The sequence below is a fragment of the Schistocerca americana genome, chromosome X (genome assembly GCF_021461395.2).
Source record: "Schistocerca americana isolate TAMUIC-IGC-003095 chromosome X, iqSchAmer2.1, whole genome shotgun sequence".
Classification (NCBI taxonomy): domain Eukaryota; kingdom Metazoa; phylum Arthropoda; class Insecta; order Orthoptera; family Acrididae; genus Schistocerca; species Schistocerca americana.
The window spans coordinates 490,287,195-490,305,857 of NC_060130.1; the positions used below are offsets into that span (position 1 = coordinate 490,287,195).

The 18,663-nt window shown below is 45.7% G+C and overlaps 1 protein-coding gene across 3 annotated transcripts in view; it reads right to left on the reverse strand.

Annotated features, from left to right (window-relative positions):
* The window catches only part of LOC124555022 (1-acyl-sn-glycerol-3-phosphate acyltransferase alpha-like), a 747,916-nt gene that overhangs the window by 38,127 nt on the left and 691,126 nt on the right, over positions 1-18,663 (reverse strand). For all 3 annotated transcript variants that reach the window (XM_047128767.1, XM_047128769.1, XM_047128768.1), the window contains one exon: positions 7,903-8,092. In XM_047128767.1, the coding sequence (XP_046984723.1) occupies positions 7,903-8,087 (185 nt within the window). In that variant the 5' untranslated portion in view covers positions 8,088-8,092. The remainder of the gene's footprint in view (positions 1-7,902; positions 8,093-18,663) is intronic.

Genomic DNA, 18,663 nt, shown 5'->3' on the forward strand with positions numbered 1-18,663 from the left:
CCCTTCCTGTAAATCTGAGCACAGATGGAAGTTGCACAGACAATCGGCCCAAATCAAGAGTTCATTCATTTCAGGATGTAGAAATGTCTATGTGAAGTTTTGGCAGCTGTTGAGATGTGGGATGACTGATATTTCGAACTGTGCTTATTTCAGATCCCAAGTCTTCCAGAAAATGCTATTTATATGCACATAGGGCGAGAGCTGTTGCCGATAGGTGGGTGAGACAAACTAGTCTGGTTCACTGGGTATAGTGTGTGGCACACTCTGGAATGCCACAGCCTCTGATGTCTGGTGAAGGTCACAGGAGGGATTTTAGTGTTGGCAAGGCATGGTGCACTTGCTTGAGGTGGTGCTGAGGGAGGAGTGGAACCAGCACCACTGTGCAGTCTGTTGGCTGTTGTCCGTATCCTGCAGTGTGAGTGACATCACACTGGCAGTTGTCATCAGCTGGGTGTTGTGTGGAGTGGTCAGCCAGAGTTGATGAGATACTGTGTTGGTGTTGGGTGTTAGTGGGTAAGTTTGGTAGTATTCTGTCATGGCCTGCTGGGTAGGAGGGCAAGATGGCATCTGCTGCACTGTGCTTGCTGCGTAAGGGGAACCTTTGATGAGTCCGGTGTTGTTCGGTACCCATCTTCCATCTAAGTGCAACGTGGCTGCCTGCAGTATTTACTGATGATAGCTGCTGGGTTGTGAGGGCCTATAATTGATGTTCCAATGGAAGTCCCTTTTTTGCGTTCTAGCACAGCTTGGTTGTCGTGCGACAATTTGCTCGACCATACGGCCCGCAGTGAAATGCTAGACATTAACCACAGACCACCACGGTTCGTAAAAGGTACCACAACTCCTAAGGCAGTAGTCTGTTTAAATCTTCCAAGTGAATAGTTTGAACTATTTGTTGTTTGGGGTCTTGCATAGTCTTAGAGTCAAAGCTACTTTGGCTGCCTCAAACTTGCTGAATTCTGGTGGAGGCAAGATGTCACTGTGATAACATATTACCCTAAACGACACAATAAAGTTGAATACTTTGATGCATTGTCAAACGTGTTTTAAGTGGTGAATTCAGCAATAGTGAACCAGGTATGGTGCTGATCCGCTAAGAATTGAGGCAGTTTTGGAACTGTCAAAGGGAAGGGGTCTCTATGGCACCAATTGATTAGATCCAGGGATATTGGCGGGCGGGCGGGCGGAACCGCACTGATCGTCCACGATGCAATAGTGAGACCGCAAGTGTTCTGGCGTGCTCAAGTTAGCCGAGCTCTGCTGATAGATATACACGGATTTGGCGCCTAAGAACCGACGCTGTAGTATAAGTCCTGGTGGAGGGCTAAATAAGGGTTGTTGCACGTGATCACTGGGATCCAGCAGGAGGGTGGGATCAGATCTAGTTGTCGTTCTGTAGAAGGTGAGCTGAGCAATCCACTGCAGGATGTGGTGAATGGTGCCACATTGTGGCGAAGTTCCGCGTGCACATGTGGGAGAATGGAAACATTCACTTTTGGGTTCGACATGTTCTGAATCGTTCGTTGTGTTATGTAATCCATGGTACAACAGTAATCGTAAACAACAGTCTGCTAATGGCTTTTAACATGGCGGCACCAGCTTCAAAGCAACGTACAGCGTACGTCTGTGGCGCTAGCTCCTCTTATCATACCGTCATAAGTAACACGTTCTCTTTTTTAGAAGACATGTTAGATATTGCAAATTATAAAACGAATTAAGTGTACTGAAACAGAAGCCAATCCAGCGTTCTGTTTTCTGTTCCCTGTTGTTGAGGCATGTGGGGGGAGGAGAATTTTTTGCTGTCTCCTTCTCCCCCCCCCCCCCCCCCCCCCCAACACATACACACACCCTCCCCCCTCTAACATATCTAACTTACTGTTACCACAATTTTTTATGTAGCAAAAAATGGTTCAAATGGCTCTGAGCACTATGGGACTTAACATCTATGGTCATCAGTCCCCTAGAACTTAGAACTACTTAAACCTAACTAACCTAAGAACAGCACACAACACCCAGCCATCACGAGGCAGAGAAAATCCCTGACCCCGCCGGGAATCGAACCCGGGAACCCGGGCGTGGGAAGCGAGAACGCTACCGCACGACCACGAGATGCGGGCTATGTAGCACAGATGCGTACGAATTTAATAAGAGTAACAATAAATTAAATTAAATATTCTAGTACGATAATAATAATAGTTTCATTACTATGAACTACACAAAATATTTTAAACGTAATAATAATTTCTTTACATAAGTTAACAGTTAATTAAGGAATAAGAAACTGCTTCATAAAAATACCAATAAACCCTCGATTCTTCAAAGAATCGAACTCCCATGTATGAAACAGCTTCACACATTTGATTACTTTAGAAATGAGTTAATACATGTTTGAAATTATGAGTGAAGTTTGTTGGAAGTCACTAAGTAGTCTCGTTATGAAACACTGGATAAATACAGGCTGGGTAAATTGCACTCCATTTTAAAGAAAAGCAAGTTTTTCATGCATCTCAATGTTGATAACGTAATATCTCACGTGTGGCACAACGATATAATTTTGCAGGTCCTTTCAGTGGTGTAGGTAAAGAAGTTATAAATTGAAACGTCGTGTCTTATGCTGAAATTTTACTGCCTGAACAGCGGAACAGCATCATTCTGTGCGGGGGGAGAGGGGGGGGAGGCAAAATACTGGAAGAATAATGTCCGGACATTTGCGCGCTGTCAGTAGTTACGTTGCCTCGAGGCAAAGACACAGTTTCTAACTCTAATGCTTGTCTTATTGTCTTAATCTTTCAACATAAGATTATACTTCTTAATGTGTACATTATGACAGAATTTTAAATTTTTAAATTCGGTCAATTATTACGTGAAATGTTGAAAATAGTTTTTTTTGCTGCCCCTGGATGCTTTTTGATAGTCAACCTGCAACTGGTACTTGGTTCTGGGATAGTCGCTTAGTAATACAGAGGGCATTTGAAATGCATTTGTATGAAATCTGAGAAGTGCATGTGTCATGCAATTAATTTGATATCTAGAAGACTATATGTAGCACACCTGGGAAAAAGTGAATCACTACGGCCCACCCCGCAATGACGTCATCGATGACGTCATGCAATGTTGCCACAATTCCCCCTCCCCTAAGACAAAGGCCAAATGCACCAAGTATAAAATGGAGGGAAATTAAAAAATGGCAGGAAATTCAAAACAGCCAGGATTTTCCCCCAAATCCTGATTTTACCGAGGAATTAGGGACGTTGTCCTGGGTATAAACTGACAGGAGATTCCAAAGTTCCAGATAATGCATTGTTCAGTTGGTGTGAAATTCGAAGGCAGTCTGTATGCCATAACAATCCAAGAAGACGATCCGATATGACAATCTAGGCATACTGGGACATCCTGTACGACATCACAATCCAAGATGGCGACCATCGCATACGACGAAGATCTGTATGGGATCACATTCCAAGTGACGACTTGGGCATACTGAGACAGTATACATGGTTGACAGCTCACTTAAATCCAAGGTGGTGGACCTGGATGTTCCAAGCGATCTGGTCAGTCACTGGTGTAGTGACTTCGATGCTAAGGAAGACTGGTCGAAATACTGAAGTATATAACTGCCTGTAGGGCGCTGATGACCTCGATGTTGAGCGCCCATAAGCACCAACACACACACTATAACTGCCTGTAAAGAAGAGATTGCATTTGAAGGATGTTGTTACGTTGGCTGAATTTCACATCGATGCCCAGAAGCCATGTCGAGTTGGTAAACCTAAGGACAAAACCCCTGAATATGCTAAAGCCAAATACCAGTGGTTGACAGTGTCTTGCTCAACAAGCTAGTATTGCAAAAACTGCAGTGTCTTCTTCTCCGTTCTCTTCATGTACTGACAAGCTTTTGTAAGCAAAAAAATGAATCAACGATTAGAGTTATATAGGACTCAGTTCAGGAGTCTGTGCAGGCTAGTCCATTACAAGGATGTTATTGTCGGCCGGCCGCGGTGGTCTCGCGGTTCTAGGCGCGCAGCCCGGAACCGCGCAACTGCTACGGTCGCAGATTCGAATCCTGCCTCGGGCATGGATGTGTGTGATGTCCTTAGGTTAGTTAGGTTTAAGTAGTTCTAAGTTCTAGGGGACTGATGACCACAGCTGTTAAGTCCCATAGTGCTCAGAGCCATTTGAACCATTTTTTTGTTATTGTCGTGTAACCTCTCTACCACAGGCGGTGCATTATGAAGAGGTGTTCGATAGTGTTGAAGGATGCAATCGCCATCCCCAAATTGCTCTTCAACAGTGGGAAGCAAGAAGGTGCTTAAAACATCAGTGTAGACCTGTGGTGTGATAGTGCCACACTGTAACACCACCGCCTCCGAATTTTACTGTTGACACTACACACACTGGCAGATGACGTTGACCGGGCATTCGCCATGATCATACCCTCGGATCGCCACATTGTGTATCGTGGTTCGTCACTCCACACAACGTTTTTCCACTGTTCAATCGTCCAATGTTTAAGCTCCTTACACTAAGCGAGGCGTCGTTTGGTATTTACCAGTGTTATGTGTGGCTTCTGAGCAACCGCTCGACTATGAAATCCAAGTTTTCTCATCTCCTGCCTAACTGTCATAGTACTTGCAGTGGATCCTGATGCAGTTTGGAATTCCTGTGTGATGGTCTGGATAGATGTCTGCCTATTACACATTACGACCATCTTCAACTGTCGCGGCCTCTGTCAGTCAACAGACAAGACCGGCCTGTACGCTTTTGTGCTGTACGTGCTCCTTCACGTTTCCACTTCACTGTCACATCGGAGACAGTGGACCTAGGGATGTTTATTAGTGTGGAAATCTCACGTGCGGACGTATGACACAAGTGACACCCAATCAGCTGACCATGTTCGAAGTCCGTGAGTTCCGCGGAGCGTCCCACTCTGCTCTCTCACGATGTCTAATGACTAATGAGGTCGCTGATGGAGTACCTGGCAGTAGGTGGCAGCAAAATGCACCTAATATGAAAAACGTATGTTTTTGGAGGTGTCTGGATACTTTTGACCACATAGTGTAGCTGTGCTTGTAGCGGGAAGAGGACGGACGGTTCCAGACTGTAGCGCCTAGAAACGCTCGGCCACTCCGGCCGGCGTTTAAGTAGTTCTAAGTTCTAGGGGACTGATGACCTCAGATGTTAAATCCCATTGTGCTCAGAGCCATTTGAACCATTTCTGATTGCGAGGCAAAGTTCCTTTGAGCATGCATGCTTGTCCAAAGGAACTTTGCATCGTAACCAGAATAACACAGGTACTGCCGATACCGGGCAAGCGACTTTCAAATACAACATCTGACCTGTACGGGACTAGCCGGCCGGAGTGGCAGAGCGGTTCTAGGCGCTTCAGTCTGGAACCGCGCGACCGCTACGGTCGCAGGTTCGAATCCTGTCTCGGGCATGGATGTGTGTGATGTCCTTAGGTTAGTTAGATTTAAGTAGTTTTAAGTTCTAGCGGACTGATGATCTCGAAAGGTAAGTCCCATAGTGCTCAGAGCCATTTGAACCATTTTGTACGGGACTATACATAATGGATGAACGAGTACAGGTCGTAGGCGCATGGTTGACAACATACAAACGTTTGGGCCTGGCCGTGAGTCATGCACTGACAGCCAAATGGAAAGGCGACCGCTCGCGGTAAACGGGAAATCCCGGTTCGAGTCCCGGTCCGGCACAAATTTTCGTTGTCGCCATTCCATTCTACAGCTGCGGGTTGTTCTTATTAGCAACTGCGAATACACTTAATGTCTTCCAATTCAGGTTTGCGGCGTCTCCTTGGAGCACCACGAGTCACAACTGTTGACGGTGAAGGTACCCCTTTCTCGAAGCCGTTACGTAATTGTGGCGAAAAGGATATGCGATGGAGTCGGACGTTGTGAATAACTATCTTGACGGAGGGGACGAGCACTCTTCCATTACCGTCAGCTTCGCCATACGGAAGGATCGTGTTGGTGTATTCTGCAAACGTGTACTCAACGACGTTGCTCTAACACTCACAGACACGGGAATGAGGCTCGAACCAGGTCACAAAGGTAGGACAGACGTCAACTGACATCAGTCGATCCAACTTGAGCACGCCCAACCCCATCCTAACCATGACTGTCCTGTTGCATAGCTAGCAAACGTTTTCCATCGGCTGTAGCACAATAGACCACTTTGCTTTACAAAATTGCGCCCTCTTCCTTTTCATAATGTCGAATTAAACTCCTCCAGCCGGCCGGTGTGGCCGTGCGGTTAAAGGCGCTTCAGTCTGGAACCTCGTGACCGCTACGGTCGCAGGTTCGAATCCTCCCTCGGGCATGGATGTGTGCGATGTTCTTAGGTTAGTTAGGTTTAATTAGTTCTAAGTTCTAGGCGACTGATGACCTCAGAAGTTAAGTCGCATAGTGCTCAGAGCCATTTGAACCATTTTTTAAACTCCTCCATCACAATTAAATTTTCGTCTCCCTTAACTATCTGAATAAAACCTTGTGTAACACATTCTTTCAATCTCTTCGTCATTTAGCCGGCCGCGGTGGTCTCGCGGTTAAGGCGCTCAGTTCGGAACCGCGCTACTGCTACGGTCGCAGGTTCGAATCCTGCCTCGGGCATGGATGTGTGTGATGTCCTTAGGTTAGTTAGGTTTAAGTAGTTCCAAGTTCTAGGGGACTGATGACCACAGATGTTAAGTCCCATAGTGCTCAGAGCCATTTGAACCATTTTTTTCTTCGTCATTTGGTTGGCATAAAATGGCTCTGAGAACTATGGGACTTAACTTCTGAGGTCATCAGTTCCCTAGAACTTACAACTACTTAAACCTAACTAACCTAAGGACAGCACACACATCCATGCCCGAGGCAGGATTGGAACCTGCGACCGTAGCGGTCGCGCAGTTCCAGACTGTAGCGCCTAGAACCGCTCGGCCACCCCGGCCGCCTTGGTTGGCATATAAAATTTTACTACTATGGTGGTGTTAGATTGGTGCCTGTATTTGCTACGATAATGCGTTCGCTATAGAGTTCATATTAACGCACCCGCATTCCCATTTTCTAGTTCATTATTAGGACTACACTTGCATTGCATACACGTTTCTGATATTGTGTTTATAGCCCTATACTAATCTGACCAGAAATCCTGTTCTTGTCACTGCACTATCGTAATTACCACTACATTAAACTTAAACCTAGCCATTTAAATTTTGAAATTCCACGCTCCTGCCCACATAATGTCAGTTTCGTGTTTCTTGATGAGAAAATCCTCTGAGCATCATGACTAATCTTTGCCCAGGAATACGAATGGGGAACCTCTGTATCTCCAGATTATTTTTCCCAAGATGTTTTCGTCTGTATTTAACCGTACACTAGAGGTGCATGTCCGGGAAAAATAGCGGCTGTATTTTCAGCACAGCGATGCCGTGTTGCCCAGTTTTAGAAAGCCAGACCAATCAATCATCCAGACTTTTTCCGCTGCAACTACTGAAAAAAGGAATCACAGGTTAATTTGGCCTCTCCACAGATACCTCTGTGTTGCGGTTACACTTACGGTACGACTTGTATTGCTGAGGCGTGCGAGCCATCCCACATCGGCAAGGTGCAGAGTACATCGGGGGCAACTAACAACACTATAATCTACGATACGTAACGTTGGTATTATACCATATTAAAATGAAATGTGCCAATACCTACCTGACTGAATTGTTTACAAGAGTAAACCAGTCCAACTTAATAGCAAAACTTAACATGGTACGTCATAGTGTAATACAGTAGTTTAGTAGCATACACATTGTTCGTACAGACAGCAAGGTAACTGCTAGCAGGTGACGTCTGTACACTCCGCCATGCATTGCGGATTGCGTATTTTAATGTAGACGCTCGAAAATGTACTCACAGTGCGTTGCGCCAGTCCCTGGGCCGGAAGAGCATGAGAGGAATGAAGACAGAGCCGAAGAAGAGGGAGAGCAGCAAGAAGACGGTGAACTTGACGTAGTAGCGGCACGAGTTGCTGACGTGCCACAGCAGCAGCAGTATGAGCACCGCGGCAGCAGCCAGCGCCACGTCCCCGGCCAGCGTCATCGCTCCTGTAACACCGCAAACCGACCTCTCAGCGCTTCAAATTTTTTGCCATTAGCGTTCTTGCGCGGAATGATCATAAACGAGTGTGAAGAACGGTTCTCTACAAATTATTCTGAACAGCGTAAGCTAACAAGGTAAAGCCAAGTTCGCGATACTGCTTTTCTACATCCATCAGTGAAGTCACTCTTCGCACAATGTTGTTGTTGCTTTTATTTATTACTGCATGGAGACTGTAGGTACAGACCGGTCTGTAATGTAGCCCGAGGTCTACATTAGGTTGGAAGATGGTAACGCCGGACAAAAAGTTAGTTACCTCAAGGGACATCACGGTAATACCGCCTAAACCCTTCATAATGGCCTCATTTCGGCGAAGGAGGAAGTCCACAACTTTCTTGAGGTACTTAATACCCAGCTGAAGCCACTCACTGGTGGTAAGTTCACACAAAAGTACCAAAGAGTGTAGACGTTGACTGTTACGTGTCACCCACTTCCAAATACTCCCAGGCGTTTTCTGTAGGATCAAGATCTGGTGATTTCGGGGACCAGCTGAGGTGCGAGAGGATACCTGAGCGATCGTCAAACCAAGAAGGTGTGCGTGCATCCCTGTCAACATGTCTGCTGCAATCTTGATACATGGGAGTACCGGCAGTATAATCATTATGAAGATACAGAAGAAAGGGTAACACTTAGTCACTGAGAATGTTGAAGTAAACATCCTGTTTAAAGTTCACATTAACGTTAAAAAATGGTTCAAATGGCTCTGAGCACTATGGGACTCAACTGCTGAGGTCATTAGTCCCCTAGAACTTAGAACTAGTTAAACCTAACTAACCTAAGGACATCACAAACATCCATGCCCGAGGCAGGATTCGAACCTGCGACCGTAGCGGCCTTGCGGTTCCAGACTGCAGCGCCTTTAACCGCACGGCCACTTCGGCCGGCCATTAACGTTAAAGAGTGGGCGCATGTCACTGTACGAAAAACACCCCACAAACACCACAGACCCTCTCTGGCCTGAACTATAACCACTGCACACTCTGGGTTCAACGCCTTATTCGGTCGTCGATGCACTCTCCACTTTGCATCACTTGTACAAAACCGCAAATCACTGGGCCATATACACGTCTCCATTCAGCTACTGTCCACTTTACACTCGAAGGAAAAGACAGACAAATCACTAAAGAATTATCCAAATGTGACGGAAACTGGTGGATGTGATCTACTAGTACAGATAAACAAATGATTACAATTTCAGAGAAATAGGATGATTTATTCGTGAGAAAAACCTTAAAAAACTGAGCAAGTCAATAACGTGTTTGTCCGCCTCTGGCCCTTCTGCAAGTAGTTATTCGGTTTGGCACTGACTGACAGAGTTGTTAGATGTCCTCCCGAGGGATATCGTGCCAAATTCTGTGCAACTGGCGTGTTAGATCGTCAAAAAAAAAAAAAGGTTAAAAACGCGGAGAGCACGTCTCTGTGCGCGAATTGCGTGGCGGCATGCCTCAGTCCACCAAGGGACTGGAACACGACGTGGTAAAGAGGAAGTGCGAGGAATGGAACGTTCTGTAGCAGTAAGGATAACGTTTGTGAGATATTCCACCTGGTCGTCACTACTGAGGAAATATTGTTCTTCGAAGGTCGTAAGGGAGGAGTAAAGTTCCCAGTCAGCCTTAATAAACTGCCATTTGGGCGTGCTTGCAGATGAGGTAGGAGTCAGCAAACGGATAGCACACAGGAAATTGTCGCTCGAGCAGGTGTCAGAAACAACGGACCACTCAAGACGATGGGCAAGCTGGGCAGAGCAGAAGGATAGGTCCAAATGGGAATAGGTGTGCGAGGAGACGGAAAAGAAAGTGGGTGCTCCAGTGTTAAGGCAGAAGAGGTTAGGTTGGTTAAGGTCAGCCAAGAGGGCACCTCTCTGAAAGGTCCTAGGAGAACTTCCAAGGGGATGATGTGCATTAAAGTCACCGAATAGCAAAAATGGGGGAGGTAGCTGCCCTATAAGCCGAAGGAAGTCTGCCTTGGTGACATCGAATGATGGAGAGACATAAATGGTACAGAGGGAAAAAGTCAGGTGGGTAAGGAAAAGGCGAATTGCAACAGTTTGAAGATGGGTAGTCAGGGAGATGGGTTGACAATGAATGTCATCCTGTATGACCAGTATGACGCCCCCATGAGATGAAATACAGACCTCAGGGGAAAGGTCAAAACGAATTGGTAGGAAATGTGAAAGCTCAGAGCGGCCGTGAGGGCACAATTTCGTTTCCTGAAGGCAGAGTACAAGGGGGCGTTGAGATGCTAAAGCCAGCCGTAAATCCGCTTTGTGGGACCGAAGGCCGCGAACGTTCCATTGGAGGAGAGTCATGATGAGGAAAAAATGTAGGGGTGTCACTTCGGCGATTGCTGAGTGACAGCCAGTGAAGAGCCGCTACTACAGGGCACAGAAGCAGGAGGATCCTGCTTCATGGGGTCCACAGAAGCATCGGCTTGCTTGTGTGGTCGGTCTGCGGAGTCCAACGCTGATAAACGTTTTGCGGTACGCACCGGCGACACGGAGGCCGGCCAGGCTAAGGTATCACGTGGCAACACCATCGAAGAGGATCTTCGAGTTGGCGAAGGAGAAGACCGTTTGCCTTTGGTGGACTTCTCCGAGCCTTTCCGGTTAGAGGAAGACTCGGGTGTTGTTTGGCTGGAGGGACCGAGTATGTCGTCCCAGGAGTACTCCTTCTGTCCTTTCTGGCTTACTGGTTGTGTAGCTGATGGCTTCGCCGCTTGAGGCGAGAGTCTGAAGGCTTGTTGCATAGCTGGAGAGGGAGATGGCGATGCTACCTTGACACTGAGCGATTTCACAACCTCAGAGTTTAATTGGAGGTCGCACGTCTGCGTGGCCATGTCCTTCATGGAGCGAGGGACAATAACAGAACCATAGATGCCAGACGGGAGAATGTGGGGTTTTCGACTAGTCAGTAACTTGCGAGCTACTGGGTAAGGCACTCTTTCCTTTATCTGGATCTCTTTGACAGCCCGCTCATCAAGACACACAGGGCAGTCCCGAGATGGGGTGGCATGGCCGCCACTGCAGCTGTTGCAGTGGGGAGAAGGAGGCGGAGAATCGCCCTCGTGCACATCCCTACCACAGGTTACACATTTGGCTGGGTGTCAACAAGACGTTCTAGTGTGGTTGAAACGACACTGATAGCAGCGCATCGGGTTCGGAATACACAGCCAGACTGTGATAATTTTATAGCCTTCTTTGATCTTGGACGGAAGCATCACTCTATCAAAGGTGAAAAAAAGAGTGTACCTGTTTTATTACAAGATGGCCGGCAATGACACCCTGATCCGACAGGTAAGAGTGGATTTCGACCTCGGTTAGACCATCGAGCAGCCTGGTGTAAATTAAACCACGGGAAGAATTCAAATTTCTATAGGTCTCGACATGAACAGGGTAACTGGGGAGAAGTGAGACAACAAGCAATTGTTGTGCTTGAGAATCAGAAGTAGAAGTGCCATTCCGTAAACAAGAGCAGGATTTCACAGGGCCGGCAATTGCATCAACACCTTTTTGAATAATAAACGGATTTACTGTGGCAAAGGACTGACCGTCTTAAGTACATGAGACCACAAGCAACCGTGGTGCAGTGGGAAGGGTCTTTCAATCATTAGCCTCAGACGTTGATTGTGAAGATGATTGACTCATCATGAGGAAATCCCCCATGACTGCCAGCATCTCCGACGGCGCGCTCCTATCAACTGGGGGCCCCTTCACAAGGGGGTGCACCCACCTTAGGTGATCTTCACACCTCCTGAACACCTGACAGAGGGATCAATCGGCAATTTGAGAAGGTTGCAGCTCAGGCAGTCACCCCTCCCTGGGCCTGACCTGTACCAGGGGGTACGTGTGAACCCTACTTGTCGACCTGGGTCTGGGAATTATGCGTTACCCAGTCACCTGTTACGCGTCAGACGTGTGGGCCGGCCTTCAGGAGCACACAGGGAGGAAGAAGAAAAAGAGGAACCTCAAATGCCGAAGTGGAGGAACGAGAAGATGAGGGAAAGAAATAAAGGAAAAGGGAGCGAAAAACAAAGGTGAGACTGTTCTTACGTCAGCGACAGACAATACAGAACATTCCCAATAACATCCCAGACATGTTACGCAAGTGAGGGGAAAAAGATTAGCAAGAGGATAACCATGCAGCACAGAAGGAAAAAAATGCTGCAAAGGCTGGGGCCCTGTGGCTGCCAAGAACGAACCTGCCAAAGAGTGTTGAGCCCACTAAGGGGGGGGGGGGGGGGGGGGGAGGGGGGGGTCGCCTTATCTCTCCACAACTGGAAACGTTTGAAGCATTATTGGCGATCTAACGCGCCAATTGGACAGAATATGGCACGATATCACCTAGGAGGTGGTCCAATAACTCTTATCAATCAATACCATTCCGAACAGCTGCCTGCATAAGGGCCAGAGGTCGACCAACGCGTTATTGACTTGATCAATTTGTGAAGCTCTTTCTCGTGAATAAATAACCCAATTTTTCTGAAACTTTAATCGTTTGTTTGTCTTTACGTGTACATAATGTCTACCGATTTGTATCATTGGGATAATAGCTTCATGGTGGCTTTTTTAAATTTATTTTTATAAGAGTGTAAGTGTTGTTTGGTCTTCTAGAGACGTGCAGCTTTGTAAGCCACTGTGAGCCATGGCCTTCAGTGAGGTACTCAACCACAAATGAGTTCACTCGGAACTGATTGACAAGAACCTGCATTCGCTGACAACAGCAATTTATTGTCAGGTTTGGAACTGAAAAGCGCGACACTCTTCTGCAGCTCTTTTGGTTAGGATCTTTTTACGACTACTGTTTTCAGAATGTGTTACATTACTGCGAGCGGTTGACACATTGATCAGTACACACTGATACACCTACACATCCGCCAACTTCATTCACGGCGTGGCAATGCGCAAGTCCAAACGCAACAGCTCCTTTTTGACATTCTGTCACGTCTCCTCGCGGAGCCTCCTGCAGCGCTGATTCCACACAACCGACTAACACACAAACAAACACAAACACACACACACACACACACACACCACTTTACTGCCGTAACGTACGTCAGTGCGTCACTTAGTACCAGTTCTACATTGCAGGACTCCACAGCAGCGAGTGTGCTGTTTTAGATGGAGTGACTAATATTTTTTCTTGTGAACGTAGTTTGGTTGTGAGTTGGCGAAGCCACGGAAAGTGTCATAAAAACATGTTTGTGATGGGCAAACTGATCAGTAGCGTAATTCTGTAACTGCTATAGTCTTATACATTCCACGTTTTTGATGTCCTTAGAGGTGTTTATAACAAGACCGTCCCCACCCAAGGACACCCTTATTGCCACGTTGTTGGAGTATATTTGAAGTGAAAATATGCCTGATAGTATAACCCATATACAATGGAGCGAAAGTTGGTGTTCAGAAAGTGAATTCCACCGCCTCACCTCCTCTTGCCACCCATTTCTGCGGATGAAAACTTGTTCCATCACCGCAACTCGTATCAGCCATTCATAGGTTGACCTTTACAGTACTATCAGCCACTTGCAACCTCAGCTACTGTGAATGGTGTTTCAGATATACGGAGTAACTGCGAGACACATTGTAATAGTTGTCAGCTTGGATAGGCTCTGACATGAATGTGGGAAAAACACTTTATCGTCAGAGAGGTAGTAATTTTCAGAAGGGTACTATGAAGTTTCAGAGTCACACGTATTAGGGCTGTTACATGTCATATGTATTCACTGCTAAGTTACGAGTACCCCACGACACGGATATTACCGCTTCGTTACCGCCTGTAAAATTTCATTGTTCGTATATTTCCTTCCCCACAAGCAGTTCGTGTTCGACTCGGGCCAATCGGTAGTTTTCATATTCCTCTAGTTTCTTATTTTCAGCGGAGCAAGTCTTTGGCGACACAGAGTATCAAACACATTTCGTCCCTCATTATTTTTTATTTCCCCCATGCAATTCGTGTACGACCGGGGAGGGCTGATAGCATTCGTACTCCCACAAATCATTCGTTTCACACGTTACGGAGGAGGGAGGAGATTCGTGTTTAACGTTCCATCGACAACAAGGTTATTAGAGACGGAGCAGAAGCTCGGACTACGGAGGATGGGGAGGGAAGTCGGCAGTGCCCTTTTCAAAGTAACCATTTAGGCACTTGCCTGGAGCGATTTAGGGAAATCATGGAAAACCTAAATCTGGATGACCGGACGCGTATTTGAACCGTCATCCTCCCGAATGTGAGTCCACTGCGCCACCTCGCTCGGTACACGCTACGGTTTCCACCGAGTTCAATTCTTGCAACTTAAATTGTTATCATTAATACCAGGATATCTATGGTGCCCGTCCATCTGTTTGTACAGCGTGGCTACAATTAAGCCTCACACAGGTCCAGTGTGGGCTGTAATGATCGTATGGCTGTGAAACGTGGTAGAAATTCTAAAGCGTTAAAGAGGAACCGATTTACGCTAGAAGAAAAATTACTTCCAATTTTGGCCACCAGGTGCAAATCTGGCGCTGTGAATGCGAGAAAGACGTTTAGAAATCTTTCCATATGTGAAGGGTTAGGAACGGGACGTGAACAGAAAAGGTCAAACAAATGAGAAATGCAAAATGTTGATTAACCACCGCTTACACAATTTGTTCAGTATGAGCACCGGATATGTCGGAGAGATGCTGTAGACAAAATTTGAACTAATTATTTCCACTGTAAATCGGTTCTGCATTAACGGATCAGCGTATCTACCAAGTTTCGCTGCCATACGATAATTACAGCCCGCACTGGACCTCTGCGAGTAGCTGCATTTTGATTATAACCACCCGATAGAAGAGAAAAATTTCTTCACGAAAGATAAACCGCTCAAACAGCTCATTCATGCGCAGTTATATCCATAACCTGCTAGAAGACCAAAAATTTATTTAGATTTAGTGGTTAAATCAGTAATGACGTTCAGTAAGGAGGGTAATGACTAAGAAAGACTTTGTACCGAGTATATGTCTCGGAAATACCGAATACATAGGATATAAAATTTATTAGTCGCTATTACAGTCATAGTCCGTACGGGAATCAAGTATTAAGATTTCGATGAAAAACTAAATTATAACGTGTAATTTTTTTAAACGGTTGGCTCCTCTTTTCTTCATGTCTCGGATAAACTTTTTCAGATAATCTAGGAGAGAATGCCTACACATACCTCTGTTCACTGTAAATACATAGATAAGCAGCTACAATTCCAACGCGTATATTGTATCGTGCGTTACAAATGACGCAAATCCAGCAGGTATTTTCTCTTTACAACGCTAACACAGGCCTGCAGTGCCCAGCTCGGCGTAGATGCAAACACGTATCTAGGTCTCTGCCGATTACAGTCCTGTCGTGAATTAATGAAGTGTGATCTGAAATTGCTTTGTTCATAGTCAGCATTTACGAGCAGCAAGCAACTAGGTCACTTTATCTGCTTCGCAGAATGTACGTTTCGACATAACTCTCTTATTGCACATTACACCAAATACATCGTCAATGTGGTAGACAGTCCGTGTAAAACATAGTGTGCCTTTTCTTTGTAGGCTTGTTAATCGCTCATATGACGAGAAGATGACCATAAAATGCCAAAATTTTCATTTTTTACCTAAATCAGAAATGTAAACAACTGGCACTGGCTAGACGATTCTGCTGCCATCTTTTCTAATTTGTTATATCGAACGAGACGGTTCGTCACTGATACGAGGTCTTTCACCGGTGTGCGGCCTCCTCGAATTATGTTTACCTTGGCAGGAAGCTGGGATGGTGGATTGTGTTTTGAGCGACACCATCACATAGTGATATCGCAATGATTATCCTTTTCCCCTCTTCAGAGGGAGGGGGCGGAGAGTATAGCTTTTTTTTAATTCACGTATTTTAAAAAAAATTTTGAAAGATGAAAAGCATTCAGGTGACATTATTAAATGGTTCTGAGCACTATGGGACTTAACATCTGTGGTCATCAGTCCCCTAGAACTTAGAACTACTTAAACCTAACTAACCTAAGGACAGCACACAACACCCAGTCATCACGAGGCAGAGAAAATCTCTGACCCCGCCGGGAATCGAAATCGGGAACCCGGGCGTGGGAAGCGAGAACGCTACCGCACGACCACGAGCTGCGGACATTATTAAAACAGATGTTTTTGTTGCAAAGGAAGAGTTTAACGTCTCGTCGACAACGACGTCATTACAGACGTAGCGCAAGTTGGGATTGGTTAAGGATGGAAAAGGAAATCGGCCATGCCTTTTCAACGGACCCATCCCGGAATGTAGCTTAAGCGATTTAGGGAAACCATGGAAGACCTAAATCTGGATGGCTGGATGGGGATCTGAACCGTCGTCTTTACGAATGCGAGTCCAGTGCGCTAACCACTGCCGCACCTCGCTGGATCCAAGGTGAAAGATATGGCGTTCATGATGATAATGACTCCTGTGTAGGTCTGTCGGATGATGATGTTGTCAGGTCAGCTGCAGAAGGCAATTTGTCGGGTGAGCTTTCCAAGGATGGAGGAAACAAAATAGAATCTGACTGTTTTTTCTGGTGGAGACAGGGTGTAATAACAGCAGGAGATGCTGCACAAAGTAAGGTGGGAATTGCACTACACAAAGGCAACTAGACAGGAGTGTTTTCCAGAGAAATCTGGGAATACAGGAGGCAATACTGACCTTGCGACTTATCTTAGAAATAGGATTGAAGGAAGGCATATCTACTTTTACAGCATTTGTAGTTTAAAAAAAGTTTTAGACATTGTTGACTGGAACACTCTCCTTGTAGTTCTCGGTATAAAAGACAAGTGGCGAAAGGTTATCTACAACTTGTACAGAAACCTAACTGCAATTATAAGATTCGAAGGACGTGAAAGGGAAGCAGTGGTTAGAATGGAATGGGGCAGGGTTGTAGCATATCCCCGATATTTAGTCTGCACAGTGAGCAAGCTGTGAAGAAAATCAGAGAGAACTTTAAAAGCAGATTTTAAGTTCAGGCAGACAAAATAAAAAGTTTACGGTTTGCTAATGACATTTTAGTTCTGTCAGGGACGACAAAGAACTCGAGACAGCAAATGAACGGAATGTCTATCTTATGCGCGATGAATATCAATAAAATATGGTGCAGTTACCGACAGTGAAGTATCTCTGTATCTGAGCGTTTAGTGTGTCGCACGGAGACCACTGTTTTTATGATTTGGTAAATTTATTTCCATCTTATCAGTTTGGCCGTGTGCTGTCACTGAGGGGGGGAAATTATGTCCGGGTCTGGTTAACCTCCCAGTCTTGCAAGCTAGTGCTCTGCGCGTTAAGCTATACGAGCTCAGTTATCTATAAGGGGCAGTCAAATGAAAACGAGACGGATCGCACGAAAGTAAGTAAACGATTTATTATTTCAAAAGTAATCGCCATAATTGCCAATACATTTATCCCACTGTGGGATAAGACGATTAATGCCTTCAAGGAAAAATGTTTGCGGTTGCCTACGCAATCATGATTGTACCCATGCGTGTGCCTCTTCGTCCGAAGCAAATCGACGGCCACGAATCTCTTTCTTCATGGCACCAAAAATATGGAAATCGTACGGGGAGAGATTGGGACTGTATGGAAGACGTGCAAGGGCTCCCCCACAAAACTTCTGCAGCGTATTCGAAACAACCTCGGCAAGATGTGTTTATTACACCAGAAGACTATTCATGTTTCATAACAGATCAGTATACAACATAATATAGAATTCACATAGAACACGCACATACGATACACACTGAAATACCACCATATTCTCTCAATACAACTGTGCTAAATTAAATACCATATTTCGAGTCCAAAAACAGCTACCTGTTACCTTAACAATGCTATGATAAACTCGTTTACTGTCGTATATAAGAGAACACAGTTTTAGAATAGAAAGCAGGGCCCACCAAAAGGAAACACGTGAGGAATATACGGGCCATGTGTCCAACAGATTCACCATTGCTGTCACACTACGATTGGTAACAACATCGATTTTGAACAAATCCGCTGGGAAATTCTCTTGATGACTTCTAATCCTAGTTAAACTTGCGATAAGACGTCTTTTAAGGTTGTACTCGGTGAACACCCCAAAGCTTCACAGGAATTCGCAACATTATAGTGGCCTACTCTTTGCGTTTAATAACACTAGAGCACAATTTTCTATTTACAGTAATACGCTCTTCGGATAAGTTATCATTAACAGATTCAGTTATCCTATTTGTCTCTCGAAAAATCATTGTTTGTATGAAAGTATTAAACTCTGCTGTAAATACATAACTTTTAATGGTTGCGCGTGTTTGTGTAACCTGCAGTGAGGGTATGGAGAGGGTGAAAGGGGGACAGGGAGAGGAGGATGTAGAGGGTGGGGGAGGGAGAGGGAGAGGGAGAGGGAGGGAGGGGGAGGGAGAGAGAGAGAGAGAGAGAGAGAGAGAGAGAGAGAGAGAGAGAGAGAGAGAGACCGGGGGAGGGGAAGAGGAGGAATAGGAGCAGGCACAAAGAGCAGGTCGAAG